This window comes from Oncorhynchus nerka, linkage group LG18, assembly GCF_034236695.1.
Source record: "Oncorhynchus nerka isolate Pitt River linkage group LG18, Oner_Uvic_2.0, whole genome shotgun sequence".
In the NCBI taxonomy this organism is placed as follows: Eukaryota; Metazoa; Chordata; class Actinopteri; order Salmoniformes; family Salmonidae; genus Oncorhynchus; species Oncorhynchus nerka.
Window position 1 is genome coordinate 61604652 of NC_088413.1, and position 26839 is coordinate 61631490.

General features: G+C 41.5%; 1 protein-coding gene across 1 annotated transcript; it reads right to left on the minus strand.

The window, feature by feature from the left end:
• Window positions 1-5856: 5856 nt before the first annotated feature.
• Window positions 5857-11098, minus strand: LOC115146281 (transmembrane protein 39B). The gene is made up of 9 exons (XM_029688272.1): window positions 10917-11098; window positions 9867-10082; window positions 9167-9386; window positions 8400-8483; window positions 7990-8144; window positions 7334-7667; window positions 6709-6896; window positions 6376-6496; window positions 5857-6237 (listed from the first exon to the last, which is right to left on the minus strand). The coding sequence occupies exons 2-9, from the start codon at window positions 9995-9997 to the stop codon at window positions 6004-6006; spliced, it is 1467 nt and encodes a 488-aa protein (XP_029544132.1). The 5' UTR covers window positions 9998-10082; window positions 10917-11098; the 3' UTR covers window positions 5857-6003.
• Window positions 11099-26839: the final 15741 nt, after the last annotated feature.

The window sequence follows — 26839 nt, forward strand, 5'->3', positions numbered from 1 at the left end:
CAATTTTATGGAGTGGAAGTCATTGAGCAGGTTGAGGAGGCCTCACTCCATCTCTCTCACATCAGAGATGTCCGTAAGGAAGGAGTGCTGCAGTGTAGAGTACTGGGCCAACTTACTGGTGGGCCCTGCTGGCTGGGGAGTCATGGCCTTCTCCTTATTGGGCCTGGTGAAAAGAAGCCAGACAACTGGAATCAACAGAAAACAGGAGTATAGCAAACATTAAGCTGGTCAAACCTGTACCCTAATACCATATTTATACAACCTCCATTTGACTGACCTGTAAAATTAGACATTGTGACTGTTCCAAAACTTGTTTGGTGTAGCTGCTATGTAGCTGCTAAGACCACATATTTGACAATCCTGCTACTCCGATGGACCTCTTGAGCTTGCCTCTATTTTTTGGGGAGAGGGCGTTGGGGGAGGCTAAGGGAAAATGTGGCTGGAGGGTAGGACAGAGCTTGCGGGGGTTTACCGGGGGAGGAGGGGGCTGGAGGAGAAACACTTTGGGGCTCCACTTATTGCGATTGTCCTCCATGGCTTGTCAGTGTGAAGCCCTCTGGGTAAGATGAGTGGCCCCTGCCTAAGCTTCAGGACATCCTGTAACAACAACAAAGGTAGGAAGTCAGGATCTAGCGCATCCCATCCCTGACAAGACTGGAGAGGGATTGGAGGATGAACATGGTGTGAGCTAAGGAAATGCATGTAAAGTACAATCATAACAGTTTCTCTGTGGATTTTAAGCTAGGAAAACGGAAAATCAGACCTAAGAGGCCAAAAGTAATGAGTGAACCACCAGCCAACAGACATTTGACTTGGTAGACCTGCTGAATGTCAACTCGATGTAATTATCTCATTTTAAAAGGTAATACTTGCTGTATCTTGAATTCTGCCAGTCAATGTAGGCTGCTACATTAAAGTAGCCTCTTGTATCACTGACACACAATCCTCTGGAAAACAACGCAGGGGTTAACTGCAGGAGGTTCATGGCTGGATGGCTGCCAGGGTGAAAGCACATGACCTAATACCTCCACCTGAGCTTTAGCTATATTCTCAAATATTCAGCATTTTGACTAGCTTTGTACATTTTCAAGGTGAACAAGCTCACGCATCCAGGTAATAATATATGCTTGTGTGGAAAACGTCCAATGGGGAGGATTCATTTGAGAATGCCTGTCCCTGTACAACAGGCTTGTGCAAACAGTTCCACTGAGAGGTATTTTTAGAATGCATAATTTCCTTGTAATTGGTCTGACAACACATTGCAAACAAGTCTTTCAACTTCTGTAGGTGAAAACCTGTGGACAATCATGCAGGTGTAATGATTTTACATACAGTGCATTCAGAAAGTATTCAGACCCCTTGACTTTTTCCAAATTTTGTTACTTTACAGCCTTATTCTAAATTTGATTTAACCGTTTTTCCCCCTCATCAATCTACACACAATAACCCATTATGACAATGCAAAAACAGGTTTTTGTACATTTTTGCACATTTATAAAAATAAAAAAATAAAATGAAATATCACATTTAAATACGTATTCAGCTTCTTTACTCAGTCTTTGTTGAAGCAGTGATTACAATATTCTTGGGTATGACACTACAAGCTTGGCACACCTGTATTTGGGGAGTTTATCCCATTCTTCTTTATAGATCCTCTCAAGCTCTGTCAGGTTGGATGGGGAGCGTCGCTGCACAGCTATTTTCAGGTCTCTCCAGAGATTTTTTTCAAGTCCGGGCTCTGACTGGGCCACTCAAGGACATTTAGAGACTTGACCCGAAGCCACTCCTGTATTAGGAGTTTTTCCTAGCCACCGTGCTTCTACACCTGCATTGCTTGCTGTTTGGGGTTTTAGCCTGGGTTTCTGTACAGCACTTTGAGATATCAGCTGATGTACGAAGGGCTATATAAATACATTTGATTTTATTTCATTATCTTGGCTGTGTGCTTAGGGTCGTTGTCCTGTTGGAAAGTGAACCTTCACCCCAGTCTGAAGTCCTGAGCACTCTGGAGCAGATTTTCATCAAGGATATCTCTGTACTTTGCTCCGTTCATCTTTCCCTCGATCCTGACTAGTCTTCCAGTCCCTGCCACTGAAAAGTCTCCACAGCATGATGCTGCCATCACCATGCTTCACTGTATGGATGGTGTCAGATTTCAGCCAGACGTGATGCTTGGCATTCAGGCCAAAGAGTTCAATCTTGGTTTCATCAGACCAGATAATCTTGTTTATCATGGTCTGAGAGTCCTTTAGGTGCCTTTGGCAAACTCCAAGCGGGCTGTCTTGTGCCTTTCACTGAGAAGTGGCTTCTGTCTGGCCACTCTACCATAGAGACCTGATTGGTGGAGTGCTGGAGAGATCGTCTGAGTGACCGTCAGGTTCTTGGTGACCTCCATGACCAATTCCCTTCTATTGCTCAGTTTGGCCGGGCAGCCAACTCTAGGAAGAATCTTGGTGGTTCCAACCTTCTTACATTTTAAAATGAATGAGGCCACTGTGTTCTTGGGGACCTTCAATACTTTTGTAAACAAGCTATTTCTCTTTTGTTTTTTTAATACATTTGCTAACATTTCTAAAAACCTGTTTTCACTTTGTCATTATGGGGTATTGTGTGTTGATTGAATGTAATACATTTTAGAATATGGCTGTAACAACATAATGTGGGAAAAATCAAGGGGTCTGAATAGTTTATATTACCTGTAAGTGATGTGTGACATCTTGTAGGCCTACATTTCACTGGTACCAAGGTTCTTTATAATTTCAAGAAATCAAATAGATATAGAACGATCCCACGAACACATTGCTTTACATTTATTAAAAGGGCTAACACTTTCTGACAGATGGCTGCGTGGGTAAGCGGAGTCAGAGATAATGACAGTGGATTGGATCAGACACCAATGTGGATGTCCAATTACTTGACGTGTTTATTCTAGGACGTTGATTCGCACCGTTCTTCGTTTTATTATAGTCTACTATCTAGCCCAGATACTGGACACTATTATAGTTGTTTTTTTGTATTACAATGGTTCATTCATTTTATCTTTCATACACTAGTTATTACGGATACAGAATGGGCTATATAGTCATCCTCCAACTGAACTTGAATCAGTGGACTACTATGGTCCACAGATGGCCACTAACCACACTGTCAACTTGTTCACCACCACGCTGCAAAATACATTAACTCACTCGCAATGTTGTAAACTGGAAGTAAGAAAAAGAAGTGCATAATATAAATAAATATAAATCTCAATGGCGCATTTGCAGTAAACCATGTCAATGACATGAACAAATGAATGCGTCTATCGGAAGACAATGGATCACTTACTGAATGTATAACGCACAAAATAATCTGTTGAATGAACGCCTAGTCAGTTTTCCCAATAAAATGTTTCTCATTGAGGTTGTCTAATTGGGAAAAAACGACAGTAGACTTGTGTACAAGAGCCCCATAGAACACCTTAAATATACTGAACACAAATATAAACTCAACATTCAACAATTTCAATGACTTTACTGACTTACAGTTCATACACATTTCTGCTGTCCGGGTGGTCAGTCACAGAGGTGAAGAAGCCAAATGTGGAGGTCCTGGGCTGGCGTGGTTACACAAGGTTTGCGGTTGTGTGGCTGGTTGGACATACTGTCAAATTCTCTAAAACGACATTGGAGATGGCTTATGGTAGAGAAATGAACATGACATTTTCTGGCAACAACTCTGGTGGACAATTCTTCAGTCAGCATGCCAATTGCACACTCCCTCAAAACTGAGACAACTGTTGCATTGTGTTGTGACAAAACTGCACATTTCAGAGTTGCTTTTTATTGTCCCCAGCACAAGGTGCACCTGTGTAATGATCATGCTGTTTAATCAGCTTCTTGATATGCCACACCTGTCAGATGGATGGATTGTCTTGGCAAAGGAGAAAAGCTCACTATAACAGGGATGTAAACCAATTTGAGCACACAATTTGAGAAAAACAAGCAATTGGTGCGTATGGAACATTTCTGGGATCTTTTATTTCAGCTCATGAAACATCAGACCAACACGTTACATGTTGCGATTATATTTTTGTTCAGTAAAGAATCCCAAGCGGGGTACTTGGAGCGCACTGAGACATCTTTATCTTGCATTTAAATTTGCAATATGTAACTTTTTGGGCGACCCGACCAATTCACATAGAAAGTTAATTTATAGATCTGCCATTCTCATTGAATGCAAGACTAAGAAGCGGTAGAACTGTTCTATTTGTGCTATTTCTATGCTTCCCATTCATAAGTTTAGTTTACTTTCAGTTTTGTACACCAGCTTCAAACAGCTGATAATACCATATTTTTGGTTATTAAAAAAAATATTTCACAGCTGTCTAGATGGTACCTTTAAAAGGCGAACTATACAGAAATACACTTTACCATTTCCTGGTTGCTAAAATTCTAATAGTTTGCCTAATATCAGGTTATGTGACAAAACAAGCAACAAGTGTAGAGAATCATTGTACCATTTAAACCATAGTGAAATATATGTTATGTTCAATAACCCAAAATGTTGTATTTTCAGTTGTTTGAAGCTGGCATACAAAACTGAAAGTAACAGACGGGAAGCATAGAAATAGTACACATAGAACAGATCTACCACTTCTTAGACTTGTTTTCAATGATAATATATCTATAATACACATTTTTATGTGAATTTGGTGGGGTCACCCAAAAAGGTACATATTGCAGCTTTTAAAGGGCCAGATACTACATTTTCCCCAATTGGAATGGGATCCAATGAGCGGGAACCTACACTATAATTGAGGGGAATCTGATTGTTTTGATCCAGGTGCCCAGGTAGGCGTGTTTTGCAACGGTTGAAAGTTGATTGCATTTGGAACCAGGCTGCCTCCCGGCATGAGCCAGATGCCCCTTTCAAAGCCCATGGTGAAGTTGTCTCAAAACAAAAGCACATGGACTAATGAGTAGGATTCTGTGTTTTCACAAAACTGATTGCTTTTGATAAAAACGCTTTATCTGGCTTCCTAATTAAAACTAATTTGAAAATGTAAAAACATTAATTTTATGGAAAAGAGATATTGAATGTTTCTGGACAATGTAACATAATGCCTTGTTGACATGACCGGCAATGAATATTACTGTTCGGTTTGAGAAGGGTGCTTCTCCCTCACCACTTTTGCCCGTTCATGTCGTGGGCCATAGACTGGTGCCCTGCGGCTCAGCATAATCAAATCCACCCATTGTCATATTATTCTGAGGGTCTCACAAGTCTGAGTGGTCAAGCCCTGGATGGAGTGCAAGCCAGGTAATTGAGGTCCCATGGGATGGTTGTTGGAGGATGCTCAAGTGCATTCAATGTGGCTCAGTCAGGTAGACCTGCTTGCCAAGAAAAAGGGGTGAATTGAAGATTATTTTGCAAGATACCCTTGGGAAAATACCAAAACTCTCTTGAGAAAAATGTCACCAGCCTGTAGTAGAGAGTTGAGGCCCCTGAAGAAATTGTAAAATGTTTGAATTGTTCGCTTAAGTTATTAGCAGCTTCAGGGAGCCCTGTCTTCTGCGAATAGGCACATTTTTTTTTAAGAAAAAAAAGAAACACAGCCTAGCTATATATACTATATATAGGGGCCCTGGGGCCACACTTTCTTTGTCAATTGTTCACTCTTTGAATATATTGAAATGCTGCATATCTAATATCTATATTGAGAAAATAATTATATTGACATCTGTTGGTGAAAGGAAGTATAGAATTGTAGGGAGTGGTTCTGTAAAGAGCCCTCTAGTGGAAAACAGATCATGGAGACACCAGAGAGCACAGTTAACTCAAGAGTTCAACTATAAAATAATCACAGGCACAACCTTGAAAGGAATACAAAAATATGTTTATTTTTATTATGGCAGATCAGAACAAAAACAACAGTGACACAAAATGCAGTTGTAGAAAAAATACAAAGCTTTCATGCGTGTTTTTCTTGTTCCATAATAAATGACCAACAATAGCTTATCTTTAACTTATCTTCTGGTCAGATGAGCTGTTTGAGTATGAGTATGCCTTGCCTAAGACTATTCTGTCTCTGAGAAGCTTGAAGAAGGCGTAGTAGTTGCTGAAGAGAATTAAAGCCAAGGATATCGTCTGATGCCACTTTTCTGAGCATATCAACGAGTAGAGCTGGTAGAATATCATAGCACCTTCCAAGATGATGAGGATGTTCAATATTCGTAAGGGCTTGTTGAAGAAAAACTAAAGGATAAAAATAGAAGAAGAAAACAAAGGAGGCATGTTGTTATTGAACAAACAATGTCTGGAAGTGCAACCAGTCCTTTAGCTGTGGCTGCCTGAGGCTCAAACAAGAACCGTCTTGCAGTTGGTGTTACTTACATAGAAGCGATAGTGGGAGACGTCTGAGGGGACAGCGACATTGTAGTGCCCCATGGCCTTGTAAACATTCTTATTGTGTTTGACCAGGACACCCTGGGGCCACATGTACTCTTCCGTCCATCTGTAGGAGAGAAAGGGTTCAAATACCAGATTAATGATTTATATTCAGTTGTTATACCGGTGTCATAGCACTGTAATAACTGTAGTAATATACAACAACTACTAACATGTTATTACTAGAGTAATTAGTGTTATAATCCCTCCCAAAACACTGAGGAACACCTATCCTTAGTGCTCCTCGGGCCGTGATGCCACCTCACTAGTGGTACTTACATGTGCTGCAGGACGTTGGAGCAGAGAGAAGGGTCCACTTTGTGCCAGCAGCCCAGGTGTGCTGCAGCCTTGTGGAGCAGGTCACAGTAGCGCGGGGGCAGCAGGTGTCTCATGAGGATGACTGAGGTACTGACAGACACCAGGATGAAGAGCTCACAGGACCAGCGCTTGTCCACGTACTGTGTGCTCTTCAGAGGACCAGCACACAACCAGAATCCGAAGACAGAAAAACACAGCACCTCAGACATACATTACATTATTATTTGTTTAACCTTTATTAAACTAGGAAAGTCAGTTAAGAACAAATTCTTATTTACAATGACGACCCATCCCGGCCAAACCCTCCCCTAACCTGGACGACGCTGAGCCAATTGTGCGCCGCCCATTACAACTGCAGGCATTAAGAAATGCAAGTATTCCATCTAATGATGTTGACATAACTCGTCAATATATAACAACGCTGCCCTATGGTGAAAAACAAACAGCTCTGACGACAGACCATAATTTCTCAAATCTCAGTCAGCGCAGCACACAACTTCATAGGGAATTGGACTAGCGCATCCTGTAACATACATAACATGAGGCTTCTCAGTTATAACAGTGGAAGTCAGTTATAGGTACTCACCTTAACAAACCATACAGGTACGAAGGCCACGTAGTAGGCACTGAGCATGGAGCTGACCAGCACCTCCTTCATCCTCCAGTTGAAGTCCATCTTCAGGTACTCCACCTCCTTGCGGATGAGGTCTGGGGAGAGGCAGCAGGCGTGTGTGGGCATGGCCTGGACCCCGTACAGCTGGCTGGTGTGCTGCTTCCACGTCTCCTTCAGCACCGTCAGGTAGTCCCGCCCGCGCCCCACGCTGCCCACCTCCTTCGACCCGATGCTGGTGATGGGTGAGAGCGGCCCCACCCGGCGGAAGTCGCAGTTCAACCGGAAAAAGGGAATGTACATACCGAACCTATGGAAACAGGGGATTTCAGAAATTTCAGGTCCCAATCTATTCCAAACTGACAGGGGTATTTAATAGTCTATTCAGATCATAGGAATCTAATCTGGAGTTAGTCGGTACTGTGATGATTAACTTTGAACTGTCTAGGGAACATCACATACTGTGGCTGAAACATTGTGGAGCTTGACAAATGCTCTGAGCTCTAGTGAAGGTTGATACTAGTGATGTGGTTGTTTGGCAAGTAGTACGCTATGTATGGCTCTCTCTGTGTCATTGTGAAGTCTGGCTTGAATGGTTGTGATACTGAGGTCTGACGGCTGACCATACTCACGGGTAACAGAGGAAAAGCAGGCTGAGGACAGAGTAGGTCCTGAATAGGTATATGAGGGAACGACACAGACTCCAGCCCGTCAGTGTGAGCACAGCGAACCGTGCCATCACTAGGAAGATGGAGTGAGGGAACGAGAGCTTCCCACTCTGGGATGCCTGGAGAGGCAGGAGAGAGAGAGGCAGAGTCAGACAGACATGATGTTTGTTATGCCAATAAGGTACTATTCACCTGAGAGACAGAAACAGACCTGAGCGGTTTGAGAAAAACAGAAAGAGATAGAGGTGCCGGAAAAAATCCTACATTGACAAATATCACACAATAACACTTGCATTATTAAAGAGATGCACATTGGTGGAATTGTTTACAACAAATCTATAATATCAAACTTGCCAAGCGGTGTGAATTCCTACCTCTTTTACAATCGCTGCAATCAGCCTGCGAGCCAGTATGATGACTGTGAACACCAGCATGTTATAGTCGATGAGGTGGAAGTTCTGCATTAGACAAAACAAAATATTTTATAATGATGTTGTATTACTTACTGGAAATGAAGTTAGCATGCCATGAGAAGTGAAATCATTTATAACAGTATAGTGACAACATTTGGAAAGGAATCCCTTTTCAGATGTAATTTGTAAGATGTCGAAGTACAAAGAATGGAGACGGCAAATATGCACACCTGGACCTTCTCCTAAACAGGACATTTATAAAATCTGCAGGAACATTATCAAACCTGATACTATCTCCATTATGTTTTTATTTAACTAGGCACGTCAGTTAAGAACAAATTCTTATTTACAATGACTGTCTTACTCGGCCAAACCCTAACCCGGAAGACGCTGGGCCAATTGTGCGCCACCCTATAGGACTCCCAATCACGTCCGGTTGTGATACAGTCTGGAATCGAACCAGGGTCTGTAGTGACACCTCTAGCACTGAGATGTAGTGCCTTAGACCGCTGCTCCACTCGGGAGAACAATGTGGTCAAATACAATCAAACCCTCACACAATGGCAATGAAGTCACCACACAACCAAACAAACAAACTCACACAAAATCCAATCACCTCCCAAAGTGAGCCACAAACAAACCCTAACAGACAGATTACAGACAGACAGCAAATAGCAACACAGTCAGATAACATCATCAGTCAGCGACAGTCTGAGTGGGGGACTCACCAGCGAGGTGTGTGAGGGGGGGTGTGAGGGGGGGTACCACCAGACAGTCTTGTAGATGTTGACATAGTGGACAAAAAGGGCGATGAGGTGGCAGAAGAACAAGTGCAGCTCAAACAGCACATTCCTGTCCATGGATAACTCTGGGATCTTACAGTGCTTCAGAGGAACCACCGTATGGGCTGCCAAGGGGGGGCTAGAGATGCCCGTTCCTGAGCCGTTCCTAGAACACACACATGATCAGGGGCTTACAGAAATACTTTGTGTTACTACATGTTCATATCTAAAGACTTAATAGCCTTTAGCTATTATCACCTTCCATAATGACATGACTGTGGTATAGGCCTACACACTGGGGCAGTAGGTAGCCTGGCAGGTAGGAGCATTGGGCCAGTAACCGAAAGGTTGCTGGATCGAATTCCTGAGCTGACAAGGTAAAAATCGGTCGTTCTACCACAGAGCAAGGCAGTTAACCCACAGTTCCCCGGGTGCCGAAGACGTGGATGCCGATTAAGGCAGCCCTCCGCATCAATCTGATTCAGTGGGGTTGGGTTAAACGCGGAAAACACATTTTAGTTAAATGCAATCAGTTGTACAACTAGGTATCCCCCTTATCCAACATAAACAAATCACTCTCACAACAACATATCACAGTGCTCTACACAGAACCCAGACACCCCATACTATGCCCTTGTCCTCTCACCTTGTCCGAGACCGCACCCCTGTGACTGGGGAGCTGGTAGAGTGGTTGCCATTGCCGACCGAGCCTGGCTCACTGCTCAGTGGAGACCTGCAGTAAGCAGTGCGGTTCGCCCCTCTTCGTCCGCCTGCCATCGCAGACTCCCAACGTTTCTTTGTCTTGTGAGTTTAAGTTTGTCTGAGCGCTCCTCTTTCTCTGATCACAGTGAAGGAAACCACCCTGATGATTTGAAAAGTTGGTTAATTTTCTTAATTCTATAGGCACCACTGCTCAAAAGTTATGCTAAGTCAGCTAAATGTATGATATACTGCAAACTGGTGATGACATGAATAGTAGTCAATCCAGATTGGGACTTTACATTTCAATCATAAAAGGTTATTATGCATTTATAATGCTCAAATAACAGATCATGTTTATATATGACACTATTAAGCTAAACATGTACAGTGATAGATCATGAATGAATGTCAGTGACAGAAACAATATCTCCATTTGAAATGTAGATGAGCAATTTATTCATTCCAACCTGACCTGATAATAACGTGGCCTGAGTACAATGTGACCAAAATACTACACAAATATTGAAATATCTGCTAACCCATGCATCTCCTATAAAATAAGCTTAACTACAGCTAGTTAAACAAATATTTTTGTAGTTGCTAGCTATTGCGATGCATGTTTTGGGTTTTGTATGTAAACAGCTAGTTGATTTCATGTGCTCCTTCCCAATGCAGCTAACTAACTAGTTAAACAAGTTTGCTGAATTGTATTGGCATCAACTAACTAAACACATTTACTGAGGAAAGACCAACACCTTTTGCGGAAGCTGACATACAAAACAGATAGTTGCATCATTATGAAGTGACAGGTCATAAATATATTTAAAAATGTAATGCATCTTATCGTTGCGTGTACCCGATAAAACGTGTATTTTCCGCCAAGACGGCAAATGCATGCTCGACGAAATACAAAAGACTGCGGCCTAACGTAACCACATAAACAGGCTAGCTGGTAGCTAGCTAGCAACCCAAATCATACAACATTTAAGCTTACCGGAGTTTGGACAGCGATTTTATCTTAGATGCGGTTGCAGTATATGAAGTAGCAAGTTACACAACACAGATTTTCTGAGCCTTTGTAGAAAAAAATGCGCGTTTTCCATTATAATAAACGAGGTTGATCATTGTGTTGACGTGATACTACCGCTGTGTGATAGAGATGGGACGCGGACGTGATTGAGGACATCACGAGGGAGGGGAGTCTTTCTTTACTTTAAAGAGATCATGTAATACCAAAGATTTGTATAGCTCATTGTTCTATCGGTGATAATACTGCATTTACGTAATATATCCTGATAATTTACATCTGGAGATGCAGGAGTTAACTATTTTACCACAATGCTATGATATAAAAGCTTTTATATTTTAATCAAAATATGTTTTATATAACTATAGAACTTATTGTGTTTTTGCAAGTGGTACCAGAGTAAATTAATTTAATCCATACATTTTACAGTGCAGTATGAACACTGCTTTGCTTTCATGATTAGATCAACATAATATGTAGTCTATATTGTTCAATGCATGAATTGGCAAAGACCTTACTGTAAATCCCATTCTCATCAACCTAAAGATGCTTCATTGCGTTTCTGCATCCCCTTTCATTTATTTCTGGTAGGACAGGACAGGTGAATGCAATAGGGTGGATGGCTCCTGGAAATGTGTTTTCGCCTGTCAAACTCTTTGACATCTATCAATATGATTTGGACAAGAACCCACTATGTGAAAAGCTATGTTATTGTAATTATTTTCTTACCACTAGGTGTCAGCATTTAGTTAGCTGTGTTCTAGGAAAAAGTTATACTGTATATAGGAACATGTCTGAAAAACGGGAATTTCTTTGGTAATGGGAAAGGCATAATTTTTAAAATTTGAATTATGTATTTTATGAATCTCCATATACATATGCTTTTGATCCGAAGCATAATAAACTAATCCTCAAATGTAATCTTGAAAGATCTAACCTAATCAGCAGCATGTCCCTAGAGCCATTTGTACTTTTACTGAACCCTTCCACTTCTACCTCACATTTTAGGTTGTCAAATTGATGAAGTTAAATAATCAGCATTTCACCATGCATGTGCAATTCTTTGCAGGTAATAAGTATGGTAATGAGTTAACTGCCTGCAGTTTTCTAATAGGGCACATATTGGTGAGAAAAAAAGGTGTGTCATCACTGTGGAAAAAGCAGCATATTGTTTCTGACAACGAGCCTCAGAAGATCAAATGGCTGATAATGCCTTCATCCATTCTGAGACAGATATCGTGCATGCTTGCAGTTTTTTTGATGGCTGATTATGTCACAGGGGGAAAGGGTACAAGGTGTGAGAAATGATAAGAACCTTTGAGAGATATAGCATTATTGTTGATATGCATTTGGAGGCAGGTTGGGCTCAGAGGAAAATATATGTACATATTTTCATTCCTTTCAAAGGTCACAGATGATTCCCCACTATATTTATTCAACAATGATCTATTATATTTACAAGATAGTCGCGTGAGTCGTTTTTCTGAAAGTTTCCAGAATACCACATGCATCCACTTATGTCAGTACATTTGTAACAGACTACACATTACGAAACTTGTATTAGATAAAATAAACATCACGTAATTCGGGAATCTCACAAACCATACAAAAAAAGCTTATCTCACGGGGACAGAATTTGGGCAGAGTAAATCCTCTCACTTCCTCTCTGATTTATTTCCATCCAGCTGAAGTGCCCTCCAGTTGAGGAAGGTTTCCATTAGTTACCACGGCCACAAAGTCTGAATGGCAAATCGAAAACATTGATGAAAAGAAAAATGTGCTTTTTGGTCTCAATTTAAGGTGAGGGTTAGCAGTGTGGTTAAGGTTAGGTTCAAAATCACATTTTAAGAAGATGCATTGTAGAAATAGACGGGGTTTATGACTTCGTGGCTGTGGTAACTAGTGACGACTGTTCAGGCATCTGAGGAACTGCTTAGCCCCAGACAACAGGAGCTTTATAAAACGTTTTTTATTAAACCTTTATTTAACAAGGAAAGTCAGTTTAAAAAAAGTCTTATTTACAATGACGGCCTACCGAAAGGCAAATCCCAGGGGCTGGGATTAAAAATACACATCATGACAAGAGAGACACCACAACACTACATAAAGAGAGACCTAAGACAACAATATAACATGGCAGCAACACTTGACGACACAGCATGGTAACAACACAACATAGCAGCAGCAAAACATGGTAGAAACACAAAACATGGTACAAACATTATTGGGCACAGACAACAGCACAAAAGGTAGAGTGAAGCAGCCACAACTGTCAGTAAGAGTGTCCATGATTGAATCTTTGAATGAAAAGATTGAGATAAAACTGTCTAGTTTGAGTGTTTTTTGCAGCTCGTTCCGGTCTGCTGCAGCAAACTGAAAAGAGGAGCGACCCAGGGATGTGTGTGCTTTGGGGACCAATGTGACTGGCAGAACGGGTGTTGTATGTGGAGGATGAGGGCTGCAGTAGGTATCTCAGATAAGGTGGAGTGAGGCCTAAGAGGGTTTTATAAATAAGCATCAACCAGTGGTTCTTGCGACGAGCATATAGAGATGACCAGTTTACAGAGGAGTATAGAGTGCAGTGATATGTCCTATATGAAGTATTGGTGACAAATCTGATGGCTGAATGGTAATGAACATTTAGCCGCTCGAGAGCACTGTTACCTGCCGATCTATAAATTACGTCTCCGTAATCTAGCATGGCTAGGATGGTGGTCTGAATCAGGGTTAGTTTGGCAGCTGGGGGGAAAGAGGAGCGATTACTATAGAGGAAACCAAGCCTAGATTTAACCTTAGGCTGCAGCTTTGATACGTGCTGAGAGAAGGACAGTGTACCATCTAGCCATACTCCCAAGTACTTGTATGAGGTAACTAACATATTTCCTCCAAATTTATAATGAAAAGGTGCCTCTCGGTTCCAAAACACATGTTTTCTGGAGACTTGTGGGAGGAGTACTGATGAGTTCGCTCACTGTATGCGCTTTCGGTAGAGTGACTCTGTTCAGACTGAGGAGAAATCTGCACACAAATTATATATCCCAGACCACCTCCTGAAGTGGTCAGCCAAATCTGAACACAATCAGACCACAAAGTGATCTTTGTATTCTGATAGGGAGTCTCACTTACATGCGACTTCTACTATGTACAAAAGGCTGTGAAGTATTTGTAGTTAATCATATCAGTAATGTTAGCTTATCATATCAGAGCTGTAGCTCCACCCACCGGTCAAGTGGAGCAGAACATGCTGGGCGATCTCAAACTCAAGAGAAGAAAATCAAGAGGAGTCAAGTGAGAGAAAGTTCCAGCCATCCTTGTTTTTATATCAGTTAGCGTTAATTGTGTTAGCCAAGGCCAGTGTGCGTCCTTGTTGATATGTAAATACATATTTCATATCTTTCAGGTGTTTATGTCTGAAGATGCACTCTGCGACAATAATTACATATTTATGATAATACTACTTAGTTGTTTCTACTGCGAGCTAGCTATTGTAACTTGGCCAGCTCTGTTTTGGTTGTCATATAATTTCGTACATTTAACCCTGTATTTGTATAGGATAATGTCCCCCAGTGCTTTGTTTATATGCCCTGTAATTGTATAAGTAAAGTGGGGCAAAAAAGTATTTAGTCAGCCACCAATTGTGCAAGTTCTCAGACAAATTGAGAAAAAGAAATCCAGAAAATCACATTGTAGGATCTTTTATTCATTTATTTGCCAATTATGGTGGAAAATAAGTATTTGGTCAATAACAAAAGTTTATCTCAATACTTTGTTATATACCCTTTGTTGGCAATGATAGAGGTCAAACGTTTTCTGTAAGTCTTCACAAGGTTTTCACACACTGTTGCTGGTATTTTGGCCCATTCCTCCATGCAGATCTCCTCTTGAGCAGTGATGTTTTGGGGCTGTTGCTGGGCAACACGGACTTTCAACTCCCTCCAAAGATTTTCTATGGGGTTGAGGTCTGGAGACTGGCTAGGCCACTCCAGGACCTTGAAATGCCACTCCTTCATTGCCCGGGCATTGTGTTTGGGATCATTGTCATTCTGAAAGACCCAGCCACGTTTCATCTTCAATGCCCTTGCTGATGGAAGGAGGTTTTCACTCAAAATCTCACGATACATGGCCCAATTCATTCTTTCCTTTAAACGGATCAGTCGTCCTGGTCCCTTTGCAGAAAAACAGCCCCAAAGCATGATGTTTCCACCCCCATGCTTCACAGTAGGTATGGTGTTCTTTGGATGCAACTCAGCATTCTTTGTCCTCCAAACACGACGAGTTGAGTTTTTACCAAAAAGTTATATTTTTGTTTCATCTGAACATATCACATTCTCCCAATCTTCTTCTGGATCATCCAAATGCTCTCTAGCAAACTTCAGACGGGCCTGGACATGTACTGGCTTAAGCAGGGGGACACGTCTGGCACTGCAGGATTTGAGTCCCTGGCGGCGTAGTGTGTTACTGATGGTAGGCTTTGTTACTTTGGTCCCAGCTCTCTGCAGGTCATTCACTAGGTCCCCCCGTGTGGTTCTGGGATTTTTGTGATCATTTTGACCCCACAGGGTGAGATCTTGCATGGAGCCCCAGATCGAGGGAGATTATCAGTGGTCTTGTATGTCTTCCATTTCCTAATAATTGCTCCCACAGTTGATTTCTTCAAACCAAGCTGCTTACCTATTGCAGATTCAATCTTCCCAGCCTGGTGCAGGTCTACAATTTTGTTTCTGGTGTCCTTTGACAGCCCTTTGGTCTTGGCTATAGTGGAGTTTGGAGTGTGACTGTTTGAGGTTGTGGACAGGTGTCTTTTATACTGATAACAAGTTCAAACAGGAGCCATTAATACAGGTAACGAGTATACGTTACAGAGGAGGACAGAGGAGCCTCTTAAAGAAGAAGTTACAGGTCTGTGAGAGCCAGAAATCTTGCTTGTTTGTAGGTGACCAAATACTTATTTTCCACCATAATTAGCAAATAAATTCATTAAAAATCCTACAATGTGATTTTCTGGATTTCTTTTTCTAATTTTGTCTGTCATAGTTGAAGTGACCTATGATGAAAATTACAGGCCTCTCTCATCTTTTTAAGTAGAAGAACTTGCACAATTGGTGGCTGACTAAATACTTTTTTGCCCCACTGTATATGGTACATCATTTTATGAGTATTACATCAGTGGCAACCTGTCCTTCAGGGCAGGTGGGACCGAGCGACACCTGTTTTGAGACCCACATTTTTAGATAAAAAACAACAACAGGGTTTACCTGTTTCACATGTTATTTTGGCATTAATACGTTGGCATTTATCATTGAAACGATCTGCAAAAATCACTGAAGCTGGAGACTCATATCTCCCTCACTAACTTTAAGCACCAGTTGTCAGAACAGCTCACAGATCACTGCTCCTGTACATAGCCCATCTGTAAATAGCCCATCCAACTACCTCATCCCACATACTGTTATTTATTTTGCTCCTTTGCACCCCAGTATCTCTACTTGCACACTCATCTTCTGCACATCTATCACTCCAGTGTTTAATTGCTATATTGTAATTATTTTGCCACTAATGGCCTATTTATTTCCTTACCTCCCTCATCCTACCTCATTTGCATACACTGTATATGTACTTTTTCTATTGTATTATTGACTGTATGTTTGTTTATTCCATGTGTAACTGTGTTGTTGTTTGTGTCGCACTGCTTTGTGTTATCGTGGCCAGGTCGCAGTTGTAAATGAGAACTTGTTCTCCACTAGCTTACCTGGTTAAATAAAGGTGAAATAAAAAAAATAAAAAAATGTAGGTCATAAAGCCGCATACAAACATGGTCTATTTTTTTATTTCTTGTGAGTAAGGAAGCTCCAAAAGGCAGGTGTTTCAGCCTAGCTCAGTGCTTTCTGTGGCGGTGGGACAGCCAGCGGAAAATACAGAGCGTAGGTGTTGGTAATGTTCTCTAGTTGCGTTCTGTCACTCTGGCGACAGTAAGTCACTGCCAAGTCTAAGGGTAGACCTCGAAAATTCAAGCCCCTTGGGTGCTGCCATAGAGTTACATTAGAAGTGCCTATCCAATAAGGCTCAAGGTCATTGGCCACAGATAAAATGATGTCATATCACGTTATATCTACAGTAGCTTTGATTGGACTGATCATGTCAAGATCATACTTTCAAAATTCAAAAGCCACTTGCACATCTGAGCTATCTTTTTTGCAGGTGCATGGTAACAGTTGAATAACATGAGAAAAAAGAAAACCGCACACCGCTCTTAATAGTAAAGATCATTCAAGAACAATGATACTATCGGCCACAGGCCTTCGTCAGAGCTTTGTGAGTTTTAAAAAAATGAGCACCCTTATGTAGACATAACCCCACCCACATCCGTTCCACCCATCGAATGGGGTTGGAGTCGAGGGAAAACAAGTGCGACCAAATATAACAATGTGCATTTCATAAATATTCGAAAAAAGTGTGTACATAAAACGCATGTAAAACCCCAATGAGTACATCGACCTACCAAATAGGATTTCATAAAACATTGGTTACAGCGCAAGAAAAACGTGAAATGGGGGCATAATTCATGTTGACATTTACAACATAACATACATAGGCATTTCATCATTAAGACCTCTAGGAAATAATGTCTGGAGTGTGAAAATCCCAAAACATTCTTTTTTTCTCAGAGTATTTTTTATATCACTTCTCCTGTCTGATATCTTAACTTTCACTATGCCACAAAATCTGAAGGTAAAAATGTAATGTTTTAACTCATTAAAATGTACTGCGACGATAATCCCTGTTGTTTCTCCTGATTGAACTTTTATGTTAACACATTCTCTGTTTGAGAGAACGAGATGTTTTATCTAAATAACACAGCCCACGTGGACATTTAATCATGTAGATAACATGGGCGGTGGAGCACGTAATAATGCAATTTATTTGGAACCGTTTTTCTGTATGTGGGTGGCAGAAATATTCACACTTCATCACATTGCACTGTGCGCAACCTCTGCATTTATATCTACCATTCGGAAGAGGGCGTAAAAGAGCCTGGCTGATTTTCTTTTGTGCCTGGCAGTTCGCTTCGACCAATTTATCGCGTAAATTGCGACCTCTCCTATATACACGTGGTGGATTCTTAAATTCTGCTGGCAAAACTGGGTCCGATGTTAAGACATGCCAGTGTTTCTTGACAGCATCTCCCACTTTTCGCGAGTTCGAAGAATATGTGGTGGCGAACATTACAGTGTTCATTAGCTCTAATGGGTCTTTTTGTAGCAGTTCATCTCGTGTTTTCCCCAATGCCAAATTAAGAGCTTCATCCACACATTGTGGAGAATAGTCTCTATTGCGTATCTCCGCTGCTTTTCTAGATAGTCCCCCGTGGAGTGGCATATACGACTCACTGAAAAGCTGGCTCCTTCAAAGTCTTCAATGTATCGATACCACTTCAGGATTTTATTCAAAAATAGATTTTCGTTTTCATTGTTAACAAAACGTTATTAAAAAAGACCCACATAAAGGTCAGCATAGCTCGGAGCGAATCATCATCACACCTGAAATAGTTATACGTCAAATCATATTCAGCCAGCTCTAGTATAACATTTGTTGGTGGGTATTCGTTAGTATCTTTGTCTCTCAAATAGCGAGCTAGGGCTGCCAACCCCCGTATGGGGAATGCTGGTATATAGACTCTCGACATCTAATGTCTCCTGTTAATCCCGTTATATTTGAGATCTTGTTTATGAAGTCTATAGAATCTCTCACATATGATGGTAATTTTTGCCCATGAGATTTAATAAAGGAGTCTACGAAGGTCGACAATGGCTCTAGCACTGGGCCTATTCCTGCAACCACTGGTCGGTCTGTCTGAATAATTTCCTTGTGTTTTAGGTTTGTGTAATTTCGGCAGAATGTACAGGCATGGATTTATGGGACATTTGCAGCAAATGTATTCATATTCAGGTTTTGAGATAAGGTTATTTAATAGGGTTTGCTCCAGATTAGAGCATATATCCCTTTGGAACACCTGTGTGGGATCAACACTCAATTTTCTATAGAAACGTTCATTACTGAGTTGTCTCAATCTCTTCTTTGTATTTTCCATAGTCTAAAACGACCACAGCACCCCCCTTATCTGCAGGTTTGATAACCAACGCGGACTCTTTCATTAGTTCATTAAGTGGCTGTTCTTCTGTCCTAGTGAGGTTCTTCTGAATGTGGTTTGTTTTTCTCCTACATGGCTTCTTGTTCGACTAACCTAATCGAATAGTTTTTAACTATAGGGCAGAATTTGCTTTTGGGCTTGAAATGGGTACCAGTTATTTGTTGGTTTTCTAGGCCTGAAACAGTGTTTTCAGAAAACATGTGCTTTAGTTTAATCCTGTGAAAGAATTTAAACAGATCTACTTTCATATCAAATGGTTTGGGCGTCAGTGATCTCTTAAAAAAAAAAGTTTCATTGCCTCGTCCTGCTGTAGCTTTCAAAGTCTTACGCTTCGAACACACCGATTGTGCTTTGCGTTTTGTTACACCAGGAGTACATTCATTTCCAATGGAACGCTGCGTTTGCCTCCCAGCATTGGGTTGCAGAGGCAGTTGCTGGACGTTCTGAATTTATCGAATGTGGTGAATTTATCGAATGTATGTATCAAATTGTATGGTAGGTATGACAGAAAGTAGCAAAATGTGAATGTTGAATTTGTGTTGCACACATATCCAGTAAAACAAATGTGGGATAACATAATAAACAAAGTTTGACTGTAGAATTTCTTTACATGTTTTATTCATTTATTTGCCAAGTATATTATTTATTCGATGACATCCACATATTCATTGTGAGAACCTATAATATAATTTCCCTCCAAAAGGCAGTTTTGGTGCGAAATGCAATAACTAGTCAAGATAGCAGAGTAGGCACTTTCAACAATGAGACCAACGTTGAGGAAGGGGGTCTTGATCGCGCTGTTGGGCCGGGACCAGCCCCGCCGAAAGCGCAGGTCTGTGTGGTTCCAGAGATGGTTAAAGTCCCGAAAGCAGACAGGGGAGTTCCACCGTCTCATTCAATAGCTTCGAATGTTTGGAGAGGAATTCCGAAGTTACTTTCGTCTGGACCGAAGCCAGTTCGATCACCTGCTCCAGATGGTTGGAGCCATGATCGCCCGGATGGATACAAACTACCGGGAGTCCATCAGTTGAACGCCTGGCGATCTGTCTCCGGTAAGCTACGTTCTAGTACATTTTTAAAGCTTTTTATACCATAATTGATTGATATTTGAAATTGTTTTTATGTGCAACCTAGCTAGCTAAAGGGCTCTCTAGTTAATTGTCTCTATTTGATCAGATTAACTTTTACAGAATGTTCATTAGGCCTATCACTTCCCCCACTGTTGGTTTATAATCATTTTTTTTATTATGCAATGTTACCAAATGAAAAGAAAGGTGCCTTCTGCCCTGATGAAGGTAGGCTAGTCTTCTCCAGGACCCATTGTTGTTCAAGACAGTTACAGTCATTCATTACATTCTTATTGGACTCACATACACTCTTAGAGAAAAAGGTTCCAAAAGTGTTCTGCTTTCCCCATAGGATAACCCTTTCTGGTTCCAGGTATAACCCTTTGGGGAAAAGGTTATACATGGAACCCAATAGGGTTCTACTTGGAACCAAAAGGGTTCTACCTGAAACCAAAAAGGGTACTACCTGGGACAGCCGGATAACCTTTTTAAGTAGATAGTACCATTCTTTCTAAGAGTAGAGTTGACCTGTGCTACAGTTTAATGATATAGTCATAGACTGAATTGGACTGTTTCAAGGTATTGTTAATGATGGTTACAATAGAATTAGTAGAGCACAATAAACAGTAATGAGGTAGCTATATGAGTAGATATAATATGTGGGTGGAATTCAAATTACACACAATATTGATAATTATATTTCAGATTCTTGGCGACAGGGGACTCCTACAGGACCATCAGATTCAGCTTCCGAGTTGGTCGGTCCACGGTGGCAGGCATTGTGTCAAGGTATGGGTGTAGCTGGTGCATTGGAAATCAGGCGCAGAAGAGCAGAGATGAGTGGACAAGGCACTTTACTGAGGCAATATATGAATAGAACGCAACCGCGTCACAAAAACAAATGCCCAGGTGAGGAACAGGTGAGGCAGCACGAAGTACAAAATAACAAGGTACAAAGTACAGGCTGTCAAAAAGCATGGGTGTAAAATAGAACTCACGCATACCAGCCGGAAGAGTGCCAACCTGACAAACAATTACACACACAGACATGGGGGGAACAGAGGGTTAAATACACGACATGTAATGAGGAAATGAATACCAGGTGTGTGGGAAAACAAGGAAAATGGAAAATGGAAATGGAAGGTGGATCGGCGATGGCTAGAAGACCGGTGATGTCAACCGCCGAACGCCGTCCGAACAAGGAGAGGGACCGACTTCAGCGGAAGTTGTGACACACGGTCCCCTCTGTGGCACAAGCCATTTGGGACTTTCTGGTTAGTGAATACATGCCTGTCCCCAAGGAGGAAGACTGGAGGGCCATTGCTGCCGAGTTCCTGGAGAGGTAGAACTTCCCCAACTGTCTTGGCTCCATTGACGGGAAACATGTAGTAATCCAGGCTCCACTGTGCTCGAGTTTGCAATTCTACATCTACAAGGGTACATATTCAGTTGTACTCCTGGCTGTAGTAGATGCCATCTACTGTTTCCGTGTTGTCGATGTTGGTGCTTACGGCAAGGGAAGTGATGGCGGGACCCTCCGGGACTCTGCATTCGGCCGGGCACTTCAGGATGGCACCCTGGAGATTCCACCACCTGCATCACTCCCTGGAGTTGAAGACCTGGGACCCGTTCCCCACGTCTTCGTCGGCGACCAGGCCTTCCCTTTGAGACCCAACCTCATAAGGCTCTACGCTGGATACCAGCTGCCATTGCCAAAGCCTGTAAGGATCTTTAACAAATGACTGTCCAGGACAAAGTTAGTTATTGAATGTGCCTTTGGGATTCTGGCAGCCCGGTGGAGAATGTATCGGAGAGTGCTTGGTCTCAGCCCCTCAAATGTCAATGCCTGCGTGAAGGCCATATGTGTTCTCCACAACTACCTGCGGAGGAGGTCATTCCAGGAGCCACTCCGGATGGAGATGGGCACACCAAATGGTCACGCCAAATGGTCACCTACCTGATGTCACCAGGGCAGGTGCCAACAACGCCTCCAGACAGGCACTCCAGGTGAGGGAGAAGCTGACCACCTGCTTCTTATCGCCAGCAGGTGAAGTCCTCTGGCAGTATGCCGTGGAGTGAAACAGCTCTTTTAAGAACCATCCACCATTGTCCATAAAATTGCATTTTTCCCCCAGATTACTTTATGTATCATTGTCTCTCTTCATTTGGAAGTTATATTTAAGTGACATTTGGGAGTAAAGACCCCATCTTAACCCCTACCCTCTCCCATTAATGTCAGTATTATACACACCTGGCATGGTACATCAGATGAGCGGGAGCACTAATTAAGGTTATACGACATAGTTAGTATGATAAAAGGGAAAGGCTAACCTAGGGTCCATACAAATAGTACAGTTTACCACCATGTTCACTGGCCTGACAAAATACAGGTGGAAAAAAAATAAAAAGAGAATGTGTTTTTACTTTCATCTTGTCTTAGATCTGCAAAGGTGTAGGGAAGAAATACGCAGATTAAGTCTAAATGAGATATTAAGTACAGGAAAGAACATGACAGGAATGTGTGTTGTAAAAACGTCTTAAAAATTAATTAAATTATTGAAGGTGGTGTGTGTGTGTCTCTGAAAAAAAGAAAATAGCCATAACACAGCTAAACAAACAAATGGCCCCTGGACGTCATGGATGCACCGGTGGTGACAACACTTGTGGATGACGTAGTAGAGGGTCTGGCTGTAAAATTGCCACTCGTTGCCCTAGGCACAATAAATGGATCCAGAAAAGAAAGAATGTGGCAGAAGCGCCAAGGCTGCTGACCTGAAGCTGCTGACCCAGACCTCTTCTTTTTCTCTGCCCTTCTCTCTCTCTGATACCTGTCCCTGAGTCCTCTCCACTTCCTTCTACAGTCTTCGTCTACATAGACATGAACATGATAAGCCAAACCATTACCTAGCATAACTATAGTTACTAGATAGCAATCATGGACATGTCACCTACTGTACACACAGACACACATGGTTATCTGACCAAATTATCAGGGATACAATGAAGCTCAAAACAACTTTTAACCCAGAACTGCAGTCTTGAACTCACTGAAGTCAAGTTAACTTTGTAAATGAGAACTTGTTCCTACCTGGTTAAATAAAGGTGAAATAAAAAAACTGGCAATTCTGGAAAAAAAACAAGCTCCAACTGAGAAATACATTGTGAATGGTCATCCAACTCGAAATTGTAAAAAATCGGGAACTCGGGCTTCTTTCTGGAGCTACGACCTGAAGATCAATGACGTAATCGTTATTCAACCTTGTTTTTTCCGAGTTACCAGTTGTCTTGAAAGCACCATAAATCCAGAGAATGCCAGACTTTGATGATAAAATTTGACCACGAAGGACTGCCGTGCCACCTTCCTATTCAAGTGAGCACAGCACAAGGCGAGTGCAAAAATGTATTATATGCTGCTGCATAAATTATGTAATATGCCAGAGAGATATGTATACTGTAGCTAAGAAAGTATTACTAAGTGTATGTTGTGTAGTAAGCCGTTAGTATCCCATGTGCCTCACCCTAACAATTTGGTCTATTTACCCCTCTTAATTTTGTCTACTGTTCTGATTTAGTGGTGCACATGTAGCCTATAACCTGTTTTAGAGAAATGTAATCATTGAATATTCTAAGAGCTTTCATTGTCTGCTTATATGCCCCCTTTATTTAACATACGGTTATGACTTGGTGTACAGGGAGAGCACTTTAAGAACAGCCCGAGTTCTGAATTCTGTTGATGTACATTTCAAAAGTGCTAAACAAATAATTATATTGACTATGTCCATCCTAGCTCACTCATTAGTCTTAATCGAAATTACAGATGGCCTCTTATTCGCTTGTTGTCCCCTCATGCTATAGTTTGTACATCTCAATTGTCATTAGAAACCACATTTGTTTAAGCAAGTCAGCCATATCAGCTATGTTTTTTTTTTTAAAGGCAGTAAATGAGGCTGATTGAACTGTTCCGCTGCCAGACAAGACTCCGCTGATAACGAGGTGCAACAGTGGTAAGATGTTGGGACAGCTTTATGTAGGCCCTAACAGTTTGTGGGCACTGTTTGTCACTGTTATAGTGCAATTCATGTATTGTTTAGTGTTGTGTACTGGCTCTGTTGGCATGCATCCCACTTATTTTTTATTTTTTTGCCCCTCCATGATTTGCATGCTAAAATCACCACTGTTTTACATCGTATTTCACTGTTTAGAGGTTTTCAAGTTAATTGTGCAATTGTATCCCTTTACTGAAGATGGTACTATTCTTTGTAGTACATGTGCTGATCTCAAATTAGTGCAGTCACAGTCACGTTTTATTGCGCTGTATGGTCCAGTATAGCATTGTCACCATATTCATGTTAAAGCCATGCACATTGTTTATAAGAGATGTGAATTGGAGATTGTATTCTGTCATTCACTATTGTATCTTTATCTCTCTCTTTACTTGCAGACCACACACACTTACTTTGGTTGAAGGAAGATGCCAGACCACTAAGTGCCTTAGCCCATCCAGACTACATACACAGTGCCTGTGCATTTTCAATGTTATCAAACCACCTCAACTGGAATCTTACCGGTCTGTCATCTGTGCCCTTACCAATACACTGGAGTGAACACAAAAACCTAATTTAAAGAATATACAGCCCAAGTCAACACTTAATCCCTATGTGATTACTGACTGTATTAAATAAAACGTCCAATGCCAAACAAATAATTCTGGATTCTGTCATTTATAGACAACGGTAGTTCCCAGTCAGACAATTACTATTAAAAATCTGTTCCTCACTCAGTACAATGTTTGGTGAATGTATGGTGTTGTTTTGTCCTCAGCCCTCTTTTGAATGCGGTGGACTGATTCAGTTCTAAATTACCATCAAGTCCATCCTTATCTCTTCCATCACTGCAACGGATTGTCCGGTCTGCTGAGGGTCATTGCCTGCCATCTGCCCTCCATCAAGGTTCTGCACGACTGCAGGGCAAGGAAGCATGCAGGAAAGATCACCGCCGACCCCGTTCACCTCCCCTTCCTTCGCAAACGGTTCAGGTCAATCACGACCAAAACCTACCGTCACCTGAACAGTTTCTTGTGCTGTGGCCCTCACCAACCATCCTCTCCTCCATGGACTTTGCATTCTGCACTATTCATCCACAGACTCTGCAAACTGACAGTGTGGAAAGGGAATAGGGACACTGAACACTGACACTGAACATCTTAAATTAAATAAATACAATATTTGCAGAGAGAATTGAACTAGGACTATAAAACAATGAAAGATTTTAAATATGTAATTACTAAGGCATTTTGGAATCCATATTTTACACTAAATAAGTGATATTTCCTGGGGACATAAAAGGCACCACTTTGTAGGAATAACTCAGCCATCTTTCACTGTCCAAAATCCGATGAGAGCACTCAAATCGTGAATGGTACAAAAAAACTGACCAATCGCGTTTCAGTAGACTGCTACGTTCATTGGCTAGCATTTCCTCCGATATAAAATTAAATAGTATGTAGTTGCGAGCGCAAAATAGATTTGAGAGCAAACTGAAAAATTGGTGATGTGAAGAAAATGCATTCGTGTGGGGACGCTCCTTATTTGTGAGTGCAATAATTTGAGTCTTGACATGTAGTAAGAACTTCTTCAGGCAAACACACTTCTACTCTCGAATTAATGTAAGGCTACTGCGTGCAAAATTGCAGTTCTGCTCGATCACAAACTCAAGTTTAATTTTCGCGCACCACGCTGGCCAGCGCTCGCGGCACCCGTCCCCTGCTCGCTCGACCACATTTCTTCTCGACTCAAGCGCCATTTCGTGCCCGCTCGATTTTTGAATCCTACGGTAAACTACAGCGTATATCCTCAGTGGTCACCAACCGGTCGATCTTCAATGCATTCCTAGTCGATTACCAAACATTTATTTAGAAAAGCCAACGATAAAGGAATACGCTCTTTTTTTTCTTGTTGCGCATACTAAAGGGAGTGTATACATTTTCATACTGGTCTGCCGTGGGAATCGAATCCATTACCCTAACAATGTAAGCGCCATGCGCTACCAACTGAGCCAGATATCACAAACCACTTGTTCAATGTACTCAATTACTTTATTGTAAATCGTTTCCTCTTAGTGATAAATTATACAGGTACAAACCTAATGACCAGCCTATGTACAATACAGTAATATAAAATGTACATTAAGTGGTTTGTAAGGATACATTAATAGTGTACAAATTAGCGGTTGTTTTCCATGTTATATCGTCAAGAAAAATATAAAATTTTATATGGAAGTTGCGTCTTTGCCCATAACTTGGCATAGGACTGTGCTCGTTCTTGACTATTTGAATGACAACCGCAGAGGGCAACAACTTACAATTCAAAGTATTGGATCCTGCAAGATACTGTTCTTAATTATACAACTACCTTTCTTGCCAAAGTGGAGGTGCTGGAAAAAAAATTGCATGCTCTAGACGTTTATATCGTTCTGATAATACTAATAAATGCCCAGTGCACGAATTGTGAAAAATATTTTGTGTTTGAGCACCCCTACTTCCCACTGCTTTGCCTTTGTCAATATTCAGCCTTCCCATCCTCCTGACAGAATGGGGCCAGACATCTCCCAGCATAAGACAGTGGAGGGAAGTGAGAGCTTGAAAGAGAAACCAGACCAACTGCTCTCACAATACT

Coding starts and splice junctions, on each gene's coding strand:
- LOC115146281 (XM_029688272.1), bottom strand. CDS start 9,997: ATGGCAGGCGGACGAAGAGGGGCGAACCGCACTGCTTACTGCAGGTCT. Junction 8,484..9,166: donor CCCCCTCACACACCTCGCTG/GTGAGTCCCCCA, acceptor TGTCTAATGCAG/AACTTCCACCTCATCGACTA. Junction 7,668..7,989: donor CTGCTTTTCCTCTGTTACCC/GTGAGTATGGTC, acceptor CTGTTTCCATAG/GTTCGGTATGTACATTCCCT.